At 35.5% G+C, this 17,123-nt stretch overlaps 1 protein-coding gene across 4 annotated transcripts in view; it reads left to right on the plus strand.

Annotated features, from left to right (window-relative positions):
• The window catches only part of plcb3 (phospholipase C, beta 3 (phosphatidylinositol-specific)), a 63,629-nt gene that overhangs the window by 15,660 nt on the left and 30,846 nt on the right, over positions 1-17,123 (plus strand). For all 4 annotated transcript variants that reach the window (XM_051900585.1, XM_051900584.1, XM_051900587.1 and 1 more), the window contains exon 2: positions 1,666-1,749. In XM_051900585.1, coding sequence (XP_051756545.1) covers positions 1,666-1,749 — 84 coding nt within the window. The remainder of the gene's footprint in view (positions 1-1,665; positions 1,750-17,123) is intronic.

Consider the following 17,123-nt stretch of genomic DNA (forward strand, 5'->3'; position numbering starts at 1 on the left):
CAGAGAAGTTGTAAAGGAAATCTGTGCTCCCAGATTAATTTAATCAAATGCAAACATTCCACAAGACTGCAACTATACATCAGCAGCCGCACGTCACTTCACTGCTAACACATACAGATGAGATTAGCTCTTAACTGATTGTCCAAACACATCAGATTAAGTGCCCTGATGTAGTCTCTTTGAAATATTCTCAGTAATTGACCAGTGAAGAATTTTTAATGGGGCAAAAAAAAAACAACAACAACGTGCAAATAGAGGTTTATTTTTGCTCTTTGGGACATAGATAAGAGTCAAAAACCTTTTCATGTCACCTGAAATAGATTGCTTTGAGATGGTATGGAAGTCTAGCATACTGCACACTGCACAGTATATACTGCATACTACTAAAATAATATGTTGAACAATATGCAACAGTACAGTACAATGCTTCAAGTAAAAGGGATGTTGCATGTTTACATTAGTGAATGGTATTTGATCGTTGTGTATCTTATTTTGCATTTTTATTCCAACTTTATGTAAAAACTTTTGGAAGTCCAGTCAAATAATGAAACATATTTATTAATTAAAATATTTATTGATTATTGATTAAAAATGCTACAAAAAAGAAGTCTCTCTTTCTCACTAAGGCTGCTTTTTTTTCAATCAAAACAGTAATATTGTGGAATATTATTATTACAATTTAAAATAGCTGTTTTGTATTTTAATATATTCTAAAATGTAATTTATTCCTGTGATGACGAAGCTGAATTTTTCCGGTCTTCAGTGTCATGATCCTTCAGAAATCTTTCTGATATGCTGATTTGGTGCTTAAGAAACATTTTTTTATTATTGTCAAAACATTTGTACTGCGTAATATTTTTGTGAAACCATGATACATTTTTTAAGGATTTTTTTTATTTACATACATTTCAAAAGAACTGCATTTGTTTAAAATAGACATATTTTGTAACATTATAAATGTCTTTTATTCTCACTTTTGGTCAATTTAATGTGTACTTGCTGAATAAAAGTGTTCATTTATTAAAAAAAAAAAAAATCTTACAAACCACAAACTTTTTTTTTTTTTTTTTCAAGCTTTGTGTACTATACATACTACATACTTCAAAATAAATACAAGTATGTATTATGGTAATATGCAGTTCCAGTCATATGCAGCCATCAACTTCTGTGGCTTGTGCATTAAACTCCTCTAATGTCTCTGTCTGTGGCTTTTGAGGTTTTGGTTTCAGTCATTACATTCATTTCTAAATCGTACCGTCCCTCAGGACCATCCACCCATTCCAAGCACTTCACATTTATCTGGCTTACTTTTAAATCATTATGCCTATATGTCTCTGCCTTTCTGCTTATTGGCTGTATGTTCATCATTGACGTGTAGTATTGGCATGGATGCCACTGTGGCTTGGTTACTACGGTATCAGTTTAATTAAATTCCAGTTGAATTAGCAATTAGTTGTATTTAATAAATGTTCTAAACCAGGTCGTTGTTTCCCAGTGATCTTCATTAGTAGTCATGTCAGTTGCTAATGTTGTTCATATCATTAAGTGAATGACATTCTTCTGCTTTCTGTATAGGAGTACTGATGTTGTTGGTAAAACTGCATGAATGTACTGAATTCCACCTGATTTTTTTTTTTTTTTTTTTTCCCATTTGTGTGTGTTCAGGAGGCCAACAGCACACCCAGCCTCGTCACCCTCAAAGTGGACCCAGATGGATTCTTCCTCTACTGGTCTGGAGGGACCAACATGGTCAGTTATTTTCCTTTTTGCTTGTACCAGCCAATACCAGCCCTGGCATGACACCTGTTGTTGGTTTTAGTATTATCAGACAATCCTTTACTCTGTTCTAATGTAAGTCTATGGGAGTTCTGCAGAAATTATACTAAAATATGGCAAATCCTGTTGTCAGGTTTCTTATTATAGGGTATAGGGACACAGGTACTTTTTTTTATTTTGTATTTAATTTTTTTTCACTAAATCTTCACTGTAAAAACCCAACAAATGTCCTAACTAACTGTTTTTATTTGACTTTGCTTAAATGTAAAACTCTAGTAATCTGTACTATTTGCATACTATGCATTTGTTATTCAGAAAACCCTAGTTAAGATAAATTGATTATATTAGGCAGAGCCTAAATTGAATGAGTGACAGCAGATTTCGAATTCCCAACATGGTTTGCTTCAGACTCTAGGGGGTAGATGTAGAAATTAAGTGTTATTTTATGTGTTTTTGCATAAGATTAATATAGAGGGAGATTTGTTAGTGTTTAATGTTCTGTTATGTCTGCATTTTGGGGAGGTTAACATTTTGCTGAAGAGTATAGCCTGTGGTTAGGTCGAGGAGGTCGAGTGTTAAAGAGTTAGTTCAGCCAAAAAATCTAAATTCTGTCATCATTTACTCACCCTCATGTCCCTCCAAACCCTTAAGACTTTTGTTCATTTTCGGAACACAAGTGAATGAGAGATGAGAGAGATATCTGTCCCTCCATTGACAGTCTACACAACTACCACTTTGACGCTTTAAAATGTTCATAAAGAGATTGTAAAACTAATGCATATGAATTGAGCAGTTTAGTTCAAATTTTCTGAAGAGAGATGATCGCTTTATATGATGAACACATTTAATTTATTCACATATAAACATTGATCAGCAAATATAAACAGAAGCTTACTTGCTTGACGCGTGAGAACAAACCTCATTGGTTCTCGCACGTCAAGCAAGTACAGTTGAGCTTCTGTTTACCATGTCTGATGTGTGCATTGATGAATGTTTATATGTAACTAAAAGACTAAATTCAATCTGTTCATCATATAAAGCGATCGTGTCTCTTCAGAAAATGTGGACTAAACCGCTCAATTCATATGGATTCATTTTACAATCTCTTTATAAACTATTTGAAGCGTAAAAGGTTTTACTTTTACTTAGTTTATTTAAGGCAATTGATTTGCATGCTTTTTTTCCCCAAGTAAGGTTAACTAATTAAATTTTTGCATCAGTCTTGATCCCTAATGAAGAACATCAGTTCAGATGACATTTACTCCTAGGTAAATTAATGTTATACTAGTTTAGTGAACATTAGTTCAAATACATATTGGTTCAAACTAGAGATGCACCAATGTATCGGCCAACAATCGGTATCGGCCAATAAAAGCTAATATTATCACTATCGGCCATCGGCCGATTGTTTAAGAACAGCCGATGATCAGGGCCGATTATATCCTGTCAATCAAAATGGTGCGGAAAAACGTGTTCAGACTGCAACTCATACATACTGTGTGTGAAGAAAATCACTCTTGTGTTGAATTTCTTCTTCTTCTTGGCGGTTGGCAAACCAGCTTTTGTGTTGAATTTTAACGCATTAACAGTTTAAAAATAGTGACGCTAAAGCAGGCTCTTTTTAACCCTATGAATCACCTGTATTTCAAGCCAGGGTTGCCAGGTCTGCGTTTTTATTTTTATTTTTTGCTACATCAAATATTATTTGTAGCGCCTAGCTCCCATCCAATAATCGCAAAAGGCTTTGTGCTTGTTACTTCTGATAAGAATAAAAGTTTCAGTTTTCAAATTCTGTCCATTTTTATCAAGAAATTCAAACAATAAATGGCGTTTTGACGCTCTTAAATGTGAAGTGTCAGATCGCTGTAATGCCTCAGTCCAGACGGCAGCTCGGAGCGCGAGTCTTTTCTTCCTCTTCAAGACAAGTAATATCTTGAAAAACATGCATGATCATCAGAGGTATGTTGAAAGATATAGCCTAGTACAACTTACCAGAATGTATCACGTCTCATGTTATCACTTTATTTGTGCTTCAACCACTGAAAGACATCAATAAAGCTTGTGAACAATATGTCACATCATGTCACTTTTACCTCAGTAATGTTTTCCAATGTTCGCAGTTCCTTAGCTATCTCTATGTAAAAAAACACTAGAGAGGAGCTTATTTACTGTTAATTATGTTTGTGTAAATTTGCCATGAAGACAACAAGTGCTTATGAAAACTACCTTATGTGATACTAAGTTTTATACAAACATTTCAGTTTTTATTTGAGTGTAATTATTATATCCGAAAATAAACAGCAGCTGAATATAATACCTCTGCTGGTAATTGTAACCTCTAATATTGTAGTGTACCAAATAAGAGGGTTCCCTGTATAGTTTGCAACATTATTTGGGAGAGATTTTTTTTTTCCTTAAGAAAAACCAAACTATCGGTATATCATTCTGAATAGTCGGCTATCGGTATCGGCACAGAAATTTAGTATCGGTGCACCTCTAGTTCAAACAGTTAGTTAAAGAGATGGTTCACCCAAAAAATTTGGTCATAATTGAATTTATTCACAAATAAACATTAATCAACACACATACATCAAGCACATCAAATATGGTAAACAGAAACTCAAGCGTGCTTGCTTGATGTGCTAGCTTGCTACGAGGCTTGTTCTCGTGTCACACAAGCACATTTGAGTTTCAGCAAGACCCAACGAGGTTTGTTCTCACACATCAAGTATGGTTGAGCTTCCGTTTATCATATTTACCATATGTATGTACCTATACATTAATCAATGTTGTTTATATGAATAAAAGCCTAAATTAAATCTGTCATATAAAGTGATCGTGTCTTTTCAGAAGACTTTGACTAAACTGCTTGATTTATTTGGATTACTTTTACAATGTCTTCATAAACTTTTTGAAGTCTCTTGGTGCAGGTTTGGGGGAATGGGCTTTCAATGGAGGGACAGAAATCTCTCAAGTTTCATTTGTGTTTTGAAAATGAACAAAAGTCTTATAGGTTTGGAATGACATGAGAGTGAGTAAATTATGACAGACTTTTCATTTTTGGGTGAACTAACCCTTTAAGGTGTTTACTTGGTGTGTATGATGTAGAAACGTTGGAAACAGTTCTGTTAACTTGCAGTAATATTACCAGTTTTAAATAGCAGAGTTTCTTGAACATAGGATTGAAATGATGCTTTATTCATAAATTGTTTTTGCGAATTATATGAATTAAATTTGCAACGTGGATGAATTAGAAGCTTGGTTATTAAGGCTTTTCTCTTTTCAGTTGACGCTCATAAGCTTTTGTCTCAATTCTGATTTGCTGTCCCCACAGTTTTTGCCACTTTAACTATAATTTTTTGAAGGAATGTGGCAGATAAAATGCTTTGCAATGTCACAATCCATTCCAGCCCACATTAGAATAATATCTTTTGAAGTTAAGTACCATTTTTTGAGCACTTATTAAAGAAAATCACACTGACATTCTGTAAAGCTTGTCAGACCTAGCAACAGTATCCAAGAGCATAGACGCCGATCCCATGGGTGCTTAGGGGCCTGAGCACCCATGGAAATTGTCAAGCACCCATGGAAAATACACAAGATATTTTCTCCATTCATTTTAACAAATCAAACAAATCAAAAACCCCTGATTGGTGGATCTCACATCGGGTCCCAGTAGGTCATAATACACATAATTCAACCATTATGTTTAGCATAACAACCTTACACAAAAGCTTGTGCTGTCTGTTTTTTGCATGATGACAAATTGCATTTTAAGTCCAAAATCACCAGGTTTATCACGGAGAGAGCAGCATACATGGAAAAGTATGTGTTTTTGTTTGCACTGTCAGGAAAAAAAGGTGCAGTGCTTGTCACTGGGGAAGTACCCTAAGGTACAAAAGTGAAAAGGTACATCTTTGTACCTTACTTACCCCTAAATGGTCCATATTAGTACCTTAAAGGTACATATTAGTACTTTAAAAGTGCATATTTTTACCTTAAAAGTACGTATTAGTACCTTTTTACCTTTGTACCTTAGGGTACTGCCCCAGTGACAAGCAAAGTACCTTTTTTTTTTTTTTTTTTTGACAGTGTGGTTGTTAATGTATTTGCAGTCTGTGTCTTTCTCTTCACGAGATATGAATTACTTTTGTTTAATGACTTCATCAAGTGCACCATTGAACGGAGAAAAAGACGTAGAGTATATGGGTGGACATATAAATTCGTCCCCCACATTTTTTCGGGCAAGTGTCCATGTAGAGGTTTTCAAGGGATAGTTCACCCAAAAATGAAAATGAACCCATGATTTACTCACCCTCAAGCCATCCTACGTGTATATGACTTTCTTCATTCAGATGAAAACAATCGGAGAAATATTTAAAAATATCCTTAAATAGCCAAGGTTTATAATGGTTGTGAATGGCTGCCCAAATTCTGAAGACAAAAAAAAATGCATCCATCCATAAAAAAATGAATCCATATGACTCCAGGGGGTTAATAAAGGCCTTCTGAAGTGAATTGATGCGTTTGTGTAAGAAAAGTATCCTTATTTAAAGCTTTATAAAGTAAAATAAAGAGCTTCCGTTGCAACATCCATACGCATTCGACATTCCATAATGCTTTCATTTTTGGGTGAACTATCCCTTTCATGGGCCAATGCGAATAAATCTAGATTTAAATTCAAAGAGACAAGATATTCTCTGCATGACCTGACACGTTATTCTTATCCAAAACAAGGCAATATAAGCATTATGGAGCTCTAAACACTCTTGTGTAATCTATGTTTCATTCATACTCAAAGCCGAAACACCCACCGGCAGAAATATAAATCAGGTGAAAAGGGAAGGACATTAGCGCACCAATAAAATGACCACTGAGTTGTTTAGTAAAGTCAGGTATTATGTGTCTTTCAATCATACAAAAAAGAAACATGATTGATTTGTTTTGACTAAACAGTTTTTTTTTTACCCCTAGCTTAATTTGACCTGTCCTCCCAATTCTGCCATATCTATTATCAGTCCTGTCTGCGTCACTTCTCTTTTTCTGCCCATCTATCTCTCCTCCTGCCATGCGGGCTACTGGCTTATCATGTGAGTGCTCATGAATGAAATTAAATTTTAGCCAGTGAAATTCAATCAAGGCATCCTCCCATCCTTTCTCTCGCTCTCTCTTTAGTTATTAGATATGTTGTTTTCCCTCTCTTCATGCTCTCGTGCTGATCAGTGTGGCATGTGTGGTATGAGGACGCAGCTCAAGCTGGTTCCAGTAAATTTAGAGAAGGGACTTTCTGCAGTTTAAGGAGACACAGCGCAGTGTGTGAAACTCACATAAACTCGGCAGCAAATTCATGTCAGTTGCCAAGAAGAATTGTTTATTTTGCTAGCTGAGTATGTTATTTGGAGATTCCTTAATGTGCCGAAGGTGCTAATGTGTTTACTTCCTGAACACTGAAGCAACAAGCTGGGAATAATTTTTTTTTTTGGGCTGTGTATTTGAATCGATAAGGATGTTGCATTGAGGGTGTTGCGATACGGTATTAGGACACTAGGCCGATCTTCGCCTGAGGAAAGACAGTAACCTTGTTTGGTGTAGGGAATATTGGCCCTGGGGAGCCCGTCCTCTCCAGTTAATAGTAAAGAGGCCACCTCATCTCGTCTCTTCAGTAACTTGCTTGCACATTCAGGCACATTTATATTTAATGTCGCTATTATTATATTTAATGATGCCATTATCCAACACACTCTATTTCTTTTCCTTCTAAGTACTGAAAGGTTGTTTAAAGTCAGCCATACTTCCATGAATCCATTTTATGTCATTCTCTGTTCCCTTTTTCTTTTTTTCTTTTTTTGGCAAGTTGGATAATGTTGGTGATCTCACACATGTTCTCACAGGCTCAACAGCACATGCGCAGTCGAGCTTGATCGCTTCGTCAAGAAATGAAACTTAATTTTGTGGTAGAACAGGTTTTGTGTGTAGGAAAACACCCTCGCACTGTGAGAATTGTTTTCCTGAGGGTTTTTTTTCTGTTGTGTGTTGTTTGTGTGTAGCTGAGCTACAGTGTCCCTGTGCTTCCCACTCAATATACCTGGCAGGTTTGCATGCGTGTCCGTCACAATGCTCTGTTATTCTGTGTACCATGTTTGTGGGCGTGTTGGCATGTGTGGCCTATTTTCAAGGCAAATCTCGTACCTGGTTAGTGGTTTCTAGATCATACATAGCCTTCAGCTCTACAGGTAGAGACATGAATACCAGGAATCAGTTGTCTTTTAGGACTTTCCGCCATTGTCCTGTTCAATTCTTTACCTGGGTTGCTTGTATTCCGCAGTTATTAGTTAAAACTCACTTAGTATGTGTTATAGGGATGTGGCATGTCCAGACACGTCACACTGAGTCACTTATGCAAGAATATGGCAGATACTAAATGCATAGTCACCTTACTTTCTCTTTTGAGCAAAGTCATGTCACAGGAAAGAGAAAGAGGAAAAAACTATGTGTATGTGTCTAAAAAGTACACTACTATTCTTCCTTATAGAAAAAACACACTGTTCTGTATGTGTGTTTGGCTATATGTGATGGCCAAATGTCCTCACTTAGTAAAATATTATGACATCCGACTAGTGAGGACATTTTACTGGTCCTCACTAGTTAAAAAAGCTTATAAATTGGCCAAGACATGTTTTTTATTTAAATCTGGTTTTGCACATGTTGCTGTGATGGGTATGGTTTAGGATTAGGCGATAGAAAATATAATTAACCTAATAAAAAAAAAACAATGGTAGTCTGTGCAATGTCCTCACTAGTATAGTGAAACACACGTGTGTGTTTATGCAAGTTTATGTGTTCTGTAACAACGGAAACAAGTTGCATAATATATACTAACATGCATTTGTCATTGAAAAATTCCTGTGTATTGTAAAATTTTACTTATTGGACAAGGCAACGTTAGAATAAATATTTATGTTAATATGTTATCTAAATCATATATTAAATATATTTAATAAAAAACATGATATTCAATGTAAAATTTAATAAATATACCTAAATAACAATCCATATTCACATATGTAATTCCATTTAATAAACTGTAAATAAATATTCTGTTAAATTTACAGTAAAAACCTGCAGCTGTTAAATTCTCAGTAAAAAATATGATGTCAATATTTTAGGTACTGCGAGATGGCATAATGGTGTTTGTTTATTTTACAACTTAGAACTGCATGTCAAGTGATATAATCAAGCTACTTGAACTACAAAAAATGCTTCTTACCAAAAACACGCTGTAGCTCATTTATAACTGTGTGTGTAAACAAAATGGGTGTCACTTCAAATAAACTGTCATTAAGACAGCAAAGATCAGTCTGTGCTTCTAGCCAGTGTAGCTATTTAAAAAGATCAATAAAGAATTGACAATGTGTCTTGTAGCTATAGTTTGTATTGGGTGCTTCAAGAAATCGCTTTTGACTGTCTGAGTAGCTATAGTTTTAACCATCCATTTTATGGTGATATGTTTGAAAGCATAGCATCTAACATAATTACAAAACTAACTGAATTAGTCACTAAGTGAGGCGATTATATCATATAAACATGGTTAGCTTAGAAATAAAATTGAATTAATGGCTTTTCTCAACAAAAAGAAAGCTTTACATAAAACCTGTAAACGACTGCCATTATGAGGAATCAATAATAGATTAGCGTTAGCATCTGAAAGCTCTATCAGACATGCATCTAGTCAGATTTTTTGTAAATTTGTGGTTCTCTAAAGGATGTGGGATTGTGTACATTAATATTGCTGTCCTTAATGGCAGATTGTGGCATGTGATTGGAGGGTAACAGCACTCTTGTGTTCTCTGTTCTTCAATTAGCAGAATTTGTTTGTGGTAAAGCAGGATGAGGAGCCCATCTGCGCTGAAGCTAATGGCTAATGATGGCACTGAGGCTGCATTAGCCTTTGCTCTGGTTCATTTTAGCCCACAGACTCATTCTGGCTTGTCTTACTCTCCCCATGTGTCCGTTTTCACTCCTCATACATCTTTCTCTTCTCCCCTTGCTCTGCGCTTAATTTCTCTTCCTTCAGCTCTGTCATTCTCTGTCACGGACAGCTGGTTGTCATCAGTGAGGAACAGAAAGGCGTCAGTGCAACCGTTAATTGTAAACGGAGACATGACACTTCCTCTCTACTTCTCTATATCTCTTTCCGTAGTATCTCTCTTCCTCTCGTTCTTTTCGCTTCTCTTGGTTGCTTTTTCTTTCTCTCCCCCTCTCACTTTCTGCAAGCGTGGGAAAGCATACAGGAAATCGTTCAGACTGTTAGGGTAGTTTTGGAGCATAACTTGCCCTGTGCCCTTCACCAATAGCATGCCCTCCAAAAAAAAAAAAAAAAAAAAAAAAAAAAAAAAACTCAATAACTCTCTCCCTCCCTCCCTCTTTTACTCTTTCACGCTCTCTTCCTCTTCTTGCTCTCTCACTTTTGCCTTTAGTGGTGAACAAATGGTCTGGAGTGACGATAGATTTATGCACTGCACTGGGGTCCCAGGTTCCACATTAAAAATGTGGGAATCTAAATCAAGTTTAAATCTGGAAATCAGCAAAAATAAATAAATCTTAAAAAATTGGAAATGAAGATATCAATAATGAAAAATGAAATCTAAATAACAAAGAATTATTTTGCAACACTTTTGTCATATAAGCAAATGTGTGACACTAATCTTAATGTGATTTTTTTTTTTTTTTTTTTTTTTTCCATTAAACTTCAAGTGTAATTTTTTATGCTGATAATATAATTTGTAATGGAAAAATATAAAATGTAGAGTATAGATTTTACTATACTTTTTTTTTGTTTTTGTTTTTTCTCTAAAGATAAGAATACTTATTCAACAAATATTTATTAAAAGTGACACTAAATACTTTATAATGTTACAAAAGATTTCTGCTTTTCTTTTCACACAACCTTTCTAAAACCTAAAAGGCAGAGCAGTCTAACCGGTTTGTCCAGACTAAGAGACCAGTCAACCACCTTACCTGGTTTTTAAGCTGTATTTTTTTTTCTTTTCAAGAGGGTCATGGACAATGAACAGTAGTCTGATAGGCAGAGAGTTCCATCCTTTTAAAAAGTTGTGGTTTCAAACTGCCCCGAGACACAGCATTAAAACATACCCTGTAGACTGAGTAGAGATAAGAGCGCATTTTCAAAATACCTCAGGAAAAACAAAGCCCATTAATGAAACCAAACCACAAAAAAAGGGTGCGTAGGAGAGATAATGGAGGAGAGATATCAGTCAGAGAGAGCTCTTCAAAGCCGTCCGGTCATGTCAGGCATAATCTAACTCCAATCTCTGTTTTGTTATGTATTAATCTAAGTTCAGCGGCTCCCAGCCTGTTATGGCTCATAGTGGTTCATAGTTCATTCATAAGGAAGTGTGACATTATTGGCCACTGCTGCTGCCATTATTATTTGTTGAAGGTGACATGGCCTGAAGAGATTAACAGGGGTGTGTAGACTTTTTATATCCACTGTAACAGAATAATTCATGTATGCTAATATATACAGTGGCCCCAAAAGGTACTTTGACACTTGTTGTCGTTCTAAACCTATGGAAGTTTGTTTCCACTACAAAATAAAAAAATGTAAAAGATAATTGCGACTTTTTCATCTTACAATTCTGACTTTTTTAAAAAAAATTGCAAGATATAAAGTCGCGATTGCAAGTTATAATGTCAGAATTGCGAGATCTAAACTCGCAGTTGACTTTTTTCTCGCAATTGCGATTTTATATCTCACACTTCTGACTTACTTTCTAAGAATTGTGAGATATAAACTTGTAATTGAGTTCTAAAGTCCAATTCTGAGGAAAAAAGACTGATTTTTTTTTTTTTTTTTTTTTTTTGACTGACTCGCAATTGCATTATAAAGTCAGAATTGCGAGATATAAACTCGCAATTCTGACTTTATAACGCAATTGCGACTTTATATCATGTAATTATGACTTTTTCTCACAATTGCGACTTTATATCATGCAATTTTAAAAAAAGTCTGAATTGCGAGATGTAAACTTGCAATAATGAGGAAAAAAACTCAGAATTGTGAGATTAAAAGTCCGTTTTTTTTCTTTTCTTTTTTTATTCAGTGGCGGAAACAAGCTTCCATACAAACTTATGACTTTGTATGGCCTGTATTATTATTTTGAGAATGTTTTTTTTTTTTTTTTTTTCAACATTCTTTTGTGCTTCCAGAAAGTTACTGGTTTGGAATTACATCAGTGTGAGAAAATGTAGACCAAAATTTTTGGGGAGAACTATCCCTTTAAGTCAGACTTGAGGATGAATGATTTTCATTGTTGAGAACACAGTATGCCATGTGGTATCTGGAAACAAATTACATTCAACTAAGTATACATTATAGTTTTTTATAAATGTTTCAGAAAGATGTCGTTTTAATGTTTTCACAATTTAAAATCCATACAAACTCAAGTGCAAAGTCAACCCTGACTAAGGCTCTGTCCCAAATGGCACCCTAAACACTCGCGGTCTTCCTACAAGTCCGCACTTTTGTGATGTTACGTCGCTTTGACCGGCTGGAAGTAGTCTGCTGCGGAGCTCGCCTCAGTGCACATCAAGGGTGCATATTGACTGCAAAGGGGGCGCTTGCGAGCACCCTTCTGAAACCTAAAATGACAAATGGGTCACCCTACGGTCTCATGGACTTAACGGATGTGCACGCGGCAGCCATTGTAAGTCCACAAGACCAAAAGTGCATATGAAGTGTGCCATTTGGGACAGGGTCTAAAGGCGTGGTCACACTAGATGTTATGCTCCATTCACTTCCAATCACACATATGTGAATCTGGGACAGTCAAAGCGCAAGCAGATCTCTTTGATTGAGTAATAGACAAAATATCTAAGTTCAAGTAACTCTAACATATGAATTTGCATATAGTGAAAAGATGTTTGACAAGCAGAGGATCTAAACGTCACAGAATTATTCATTACAGTACCTGAAGTAACCTTGTGTGACCGCAGTTTTAAGTTCATGGAGCCAGTTCCTCAAGTTCACACAGGTTTCCTAACTGTAACCACTAACTGTAAACAAGTCAGTGTTATGACTTTCTTTAAAGCAAACGACTCTTATATCTAATGCAGTGAAATTTGTACATTTAAGAATAGTTTAAGTGCCCAAATACCAACCTGATCTCATGTGAAAACATAAGTATTTTATGACATGATGATTTTGTATGAATTTGTACAGAGATTTTTAGAAAAAAAGCATGAAGGTCCACACTTAACCCCACCCCTAAACTCAACCAGTAGTGCATAAGCAGATCACACTAAAACATACAAATGAGATGTCACATTTCATACTAATTATCTACCAATTTGCCAAAACATAAAACATGACGTTTGACTCCATGAGAGTTTATTGCAAATGCTGGTTGAGGCTATTGTAAAAATGAAACAAATCCCTCAGAAATGATACACATTTACACACACAGACAGGAAATTTGTTTTCTGGGTTGATAATATAATGGTTTCCTTTTGTTCATATCCTTGTCTTTCTTTCTTCCTCTACAAGTAGGCTTTTATTCCTGACATCTAATTTTCCTGTTATAGATGGCTCTGGACTCATGCCTGAAAATCAAGCCTGTACACGCCGTAATTAATACTCAGTGGTCAGATGTTTCCCTCATTGTTTTCTCTGTTTATATATATACTTACTTAATGTACTGCTCAGCTGAAAGAGGGTTTTCACTCTTATGTGGCAAAAGAATGACAGGAATCACAAACTCCTGACCCAGACCAATTTGATTATCTGCAGAGAAGAAAGAGAAAGAGGAAGAAACAGAAAGGCAAGAGAAAGAGAGAGGGGGTGATAAAGCTGGAGCGACAGACAGGCGACAAGGTTAACAAAGCCGTCCTGTGTTGATGTGGTGCGTTGAGGGTGAGTGATAGAGGGAGGGTCACTGTAATGGAGAAATACATGATCTCTTGCGACATTTTCTGTTTGCTTGTTTCACCTTTCGGTGTGTCTCTCAATGCAAAAGTGCCCAGTTCTCTGCTGACTCTAATCTAGCCTCTTGAAGCCTGACTTTTGACTATCGGCAGGATGCCTGGTCCAATTTGCAGTTCATTCTGGCCAAGAACTGCCCACTTAGACGGGAAGAGATTGCTGTGCTGGCATAGTAGTGCTGCACCTAAATTATTATTATAAATTTTTTTTTTTTTTACCAAAACACTGAACATACGTTCTGATTTTCATTCATGTTTATTTTGTGCTTTAACTAGTAGTAAAGAGGAAGATCACCACATTTATTGTTTGAATTTCACGATGAAATTTACAGAGTTTGAAAGCTGAGACTTTTTCATATCCAAAGTAACAGAGCACAAAGCTTTTTGCCATTACTGGATGGGAGGCTGAAAACTGAGGGATGCACCTATACCATTTTTTTCATAATCAATCTAAATCGATTTTCAAAATTATTGTCCGATACCGATCTGATACCAGTGCTGTTTTTTTCTTGGTCATTAGACAATTTCTACCTCTGTGTGCATGTGTGCGTGCATGCGTGTGTGTGTGCGTGTGTGTGTGCGTGTGTGTGTGCGTGTGCGTGTGCGTGTGCGTGTGCGTGCGTGTGTGTGTGTGTGTGTGTGTGTGTGTGTGTGTGTGTGTGTGTGTGCAGAACTGATGATCACTATTTTATGTGTTAAACACAATCCACTAAATACACACTACTTTATTATAGAAAAAAACAACAAATGAATAAAAAATATAATCAATCTACAACAAATACATATACATTATAAACTAGGTGAGTGGATAATTCAGTAACAAAATTACTTCTAGAAAAATCTTTGGTGCACAGTAATTTTTATTAAATCTAAACATTTAGTGAAATACAGGTGCTGGTCATATAATTAGAATATCATCAAAAAGTTGATTTATTTCACTAATTCCATTCAAAAAGTGAAACTTGTATATTATATTCATTCATTACACACAGACTGATATATTTCAAATGTTTATTTCTTTTAATTTTGATGGTTATAACTGACAACTAAGGAAAATCCCAAATTCAGTATCTCAGAAAATTAGAATATTACTTAAGACCAATACAAAGAAAGGATTTTTAGAAATCTTGGCCAACTGAAAAGTATGAACATGAAAAGTATGAGCATGTACAGCACTCAATACTTAGTTGGGGCTCCTTTTGCCTGAATTACTGCAGCAATGCGGCGTGGCATGGAGTCAATCAGTCTGTGGCACTGCTCAGGTGTTATAAGAGCCCAGGTTGCTCTGATAGTGGCCTTCAGCTCTTCTGCATGGTTGGGTCTGGCATATTGCATCTTCTTCTTCACTAGATTTTCTATGGGGTTAAGGTCAGGTGAGTTTGCTGGCCAATTAAGAACAGGGATACCATGGTCCTTAAACCAGGTACTGGTAGTTTTGGCACTGTGTGCAGGTGCCAAGTCCTGTTGGAAAATGAAATCTGCATCTCCATAAAGTTGGTCAGCAACAGGAAGCATGAAGTGCTCTAAAACTTCCTGGTATACGGCTGCATTGACCTTGGACCTCAGAAAACACAGTGGACCAACACCAGCAGATGACATGGCACCCCAAACCATCACTGACTGTGGAAACTTTACACTGGACCTCAAGCAACGTGGATTGTGTGCCTCTCCACTCTTCCTCCAGACTCTGGGACCGTGATTTCCAAAGGAAATGCAAAATTTACTTTCATCAGAGAACATAACTTTGGACCACTCAACAGCAGTCCAGTCCTTTTTGTCTTTAGCCCAGGTGAAACGCTTCTGAAGCTGTCTGTTGTTCAAGAGTGGCTTGACACAAGGAATGCGACAGCTGAAACCTATGTCTTGCATACGTCTGTGCGTTGTGGTTCTTGAAGCACTGACTCCAGCTGCAGTCCACTCTTTGTGAATCTCCCCCACATTTTTGAATGGGTTTTGTTTCACAATCCTCTCCAGGGTGCGGTTATCCCTATTGCTTGTACACTTTTTTTCTACCACATCTTTTCCTTCCCTTCGCCTCTCTATTAATGTGCTTGGACACAGAGCTCTGTGAACAGCCAGCCTCTTTTGCAATGACCTTTTGTGTCTTGCCCTCCTTGTGCAAGGTGTCAATGGTCGTCTTTTGGACAACTGTCAAGTCAGCAGTCTTCCCCATGATTGTGTAGCCTACAGAACTAGGCTGAGAGACCATTTAAAGGCCTTTGCAGGTGTTTTGAGTTAATTAGCTGATTAGAGTGTGACACCAATATTGAACCTTTTCACAATATTCAAATTTTCTGAGATACTGAATTTGGGATTTTCCTTAGTTGTCAGTTATAATCATCAAAATTAAAAGAAATAAACATTTGAAATATATCAGTCTGTGTGTAATGAATGAATATTATATACAAGTTTCACTTTTTGAATGGAATTAGTGAAATAAATCAACTTTTTGATGATATTCTAATTATATGACCAGCACCTGTATATCATTTATAGAGAAAAAATAAAAGTGAACAAGTGTAGTGCTAAATCTGCTAAAAATGTTAATAAAAAAAACACATTACTATTTGTCTTGTTATAAAATACATTCATAAAAACAATTTAAATTAGATTAGATATTATTAGATTTATATACATCTAAACAATTTACAAGATTTATATATAAATTGGGGCTGTCAGATCGATTAATCACGATTAATCGCATCTAACATAAAAGTTTGTTTACATAATAAAAGTAAAAGTAAATAAACATCTTTAAATTTTATATTATTTATTTTCTTACATTATTTTATATTTATATTAGTGCAGTAAAATCGATTAATGGCAATTAATAATATATATATATATATATATATATATATATATATATATATATTTTTTTTTTTTTATAATATATATTTTATATATATATAAAATATATATTTTTTTATATTTTTTATATATTTTTTTTTATACACACACACACACACACACACACACACACACACACACACACACACATACATATTATGTAAACACAAACCTTTATGTTAGATGTGATTAATTGCCATCAATCGATTTTACAGCACTAATATAAATATAAAATATTATATGTAAGAGAATACATAATATAAAATTTAAAGATGTTTATTTTAAATGTACATGTTTTTTCTTCATAGTTTTAAATTCCAGTCACTGTGCGCGTGATGCCAGTTCATAGACCTCTCTACTCCAGTGCCAATAGCAAGTACCACATCATTAAGAAACAGAAATAAACCCCAGCAAGATAAAGTAATTTTATGCAAATCCACAGACCTTTATCTAAAGTTCAAGTACACTAATGGGAATTGAATCATCTCGGAGAGAGT

The sequence above is a fragment of the Ctenopharyngodon idella genome, chromosome 7 (genome assembly GCF_019924925.1).
Source record: "Ctenopharyngodon idella isolate HZGC_01 chromosome 7, HZGC01, whole genome shotgun sequence".
In the NCBI taxonomy this organism is placed as follows: Eukaryota; Metazoa; Chordata; class Actinopteri; order Cypriniformes; family Xenocyprididae; genus Ctenopharyngodon; species Ctenopharyngodon idella.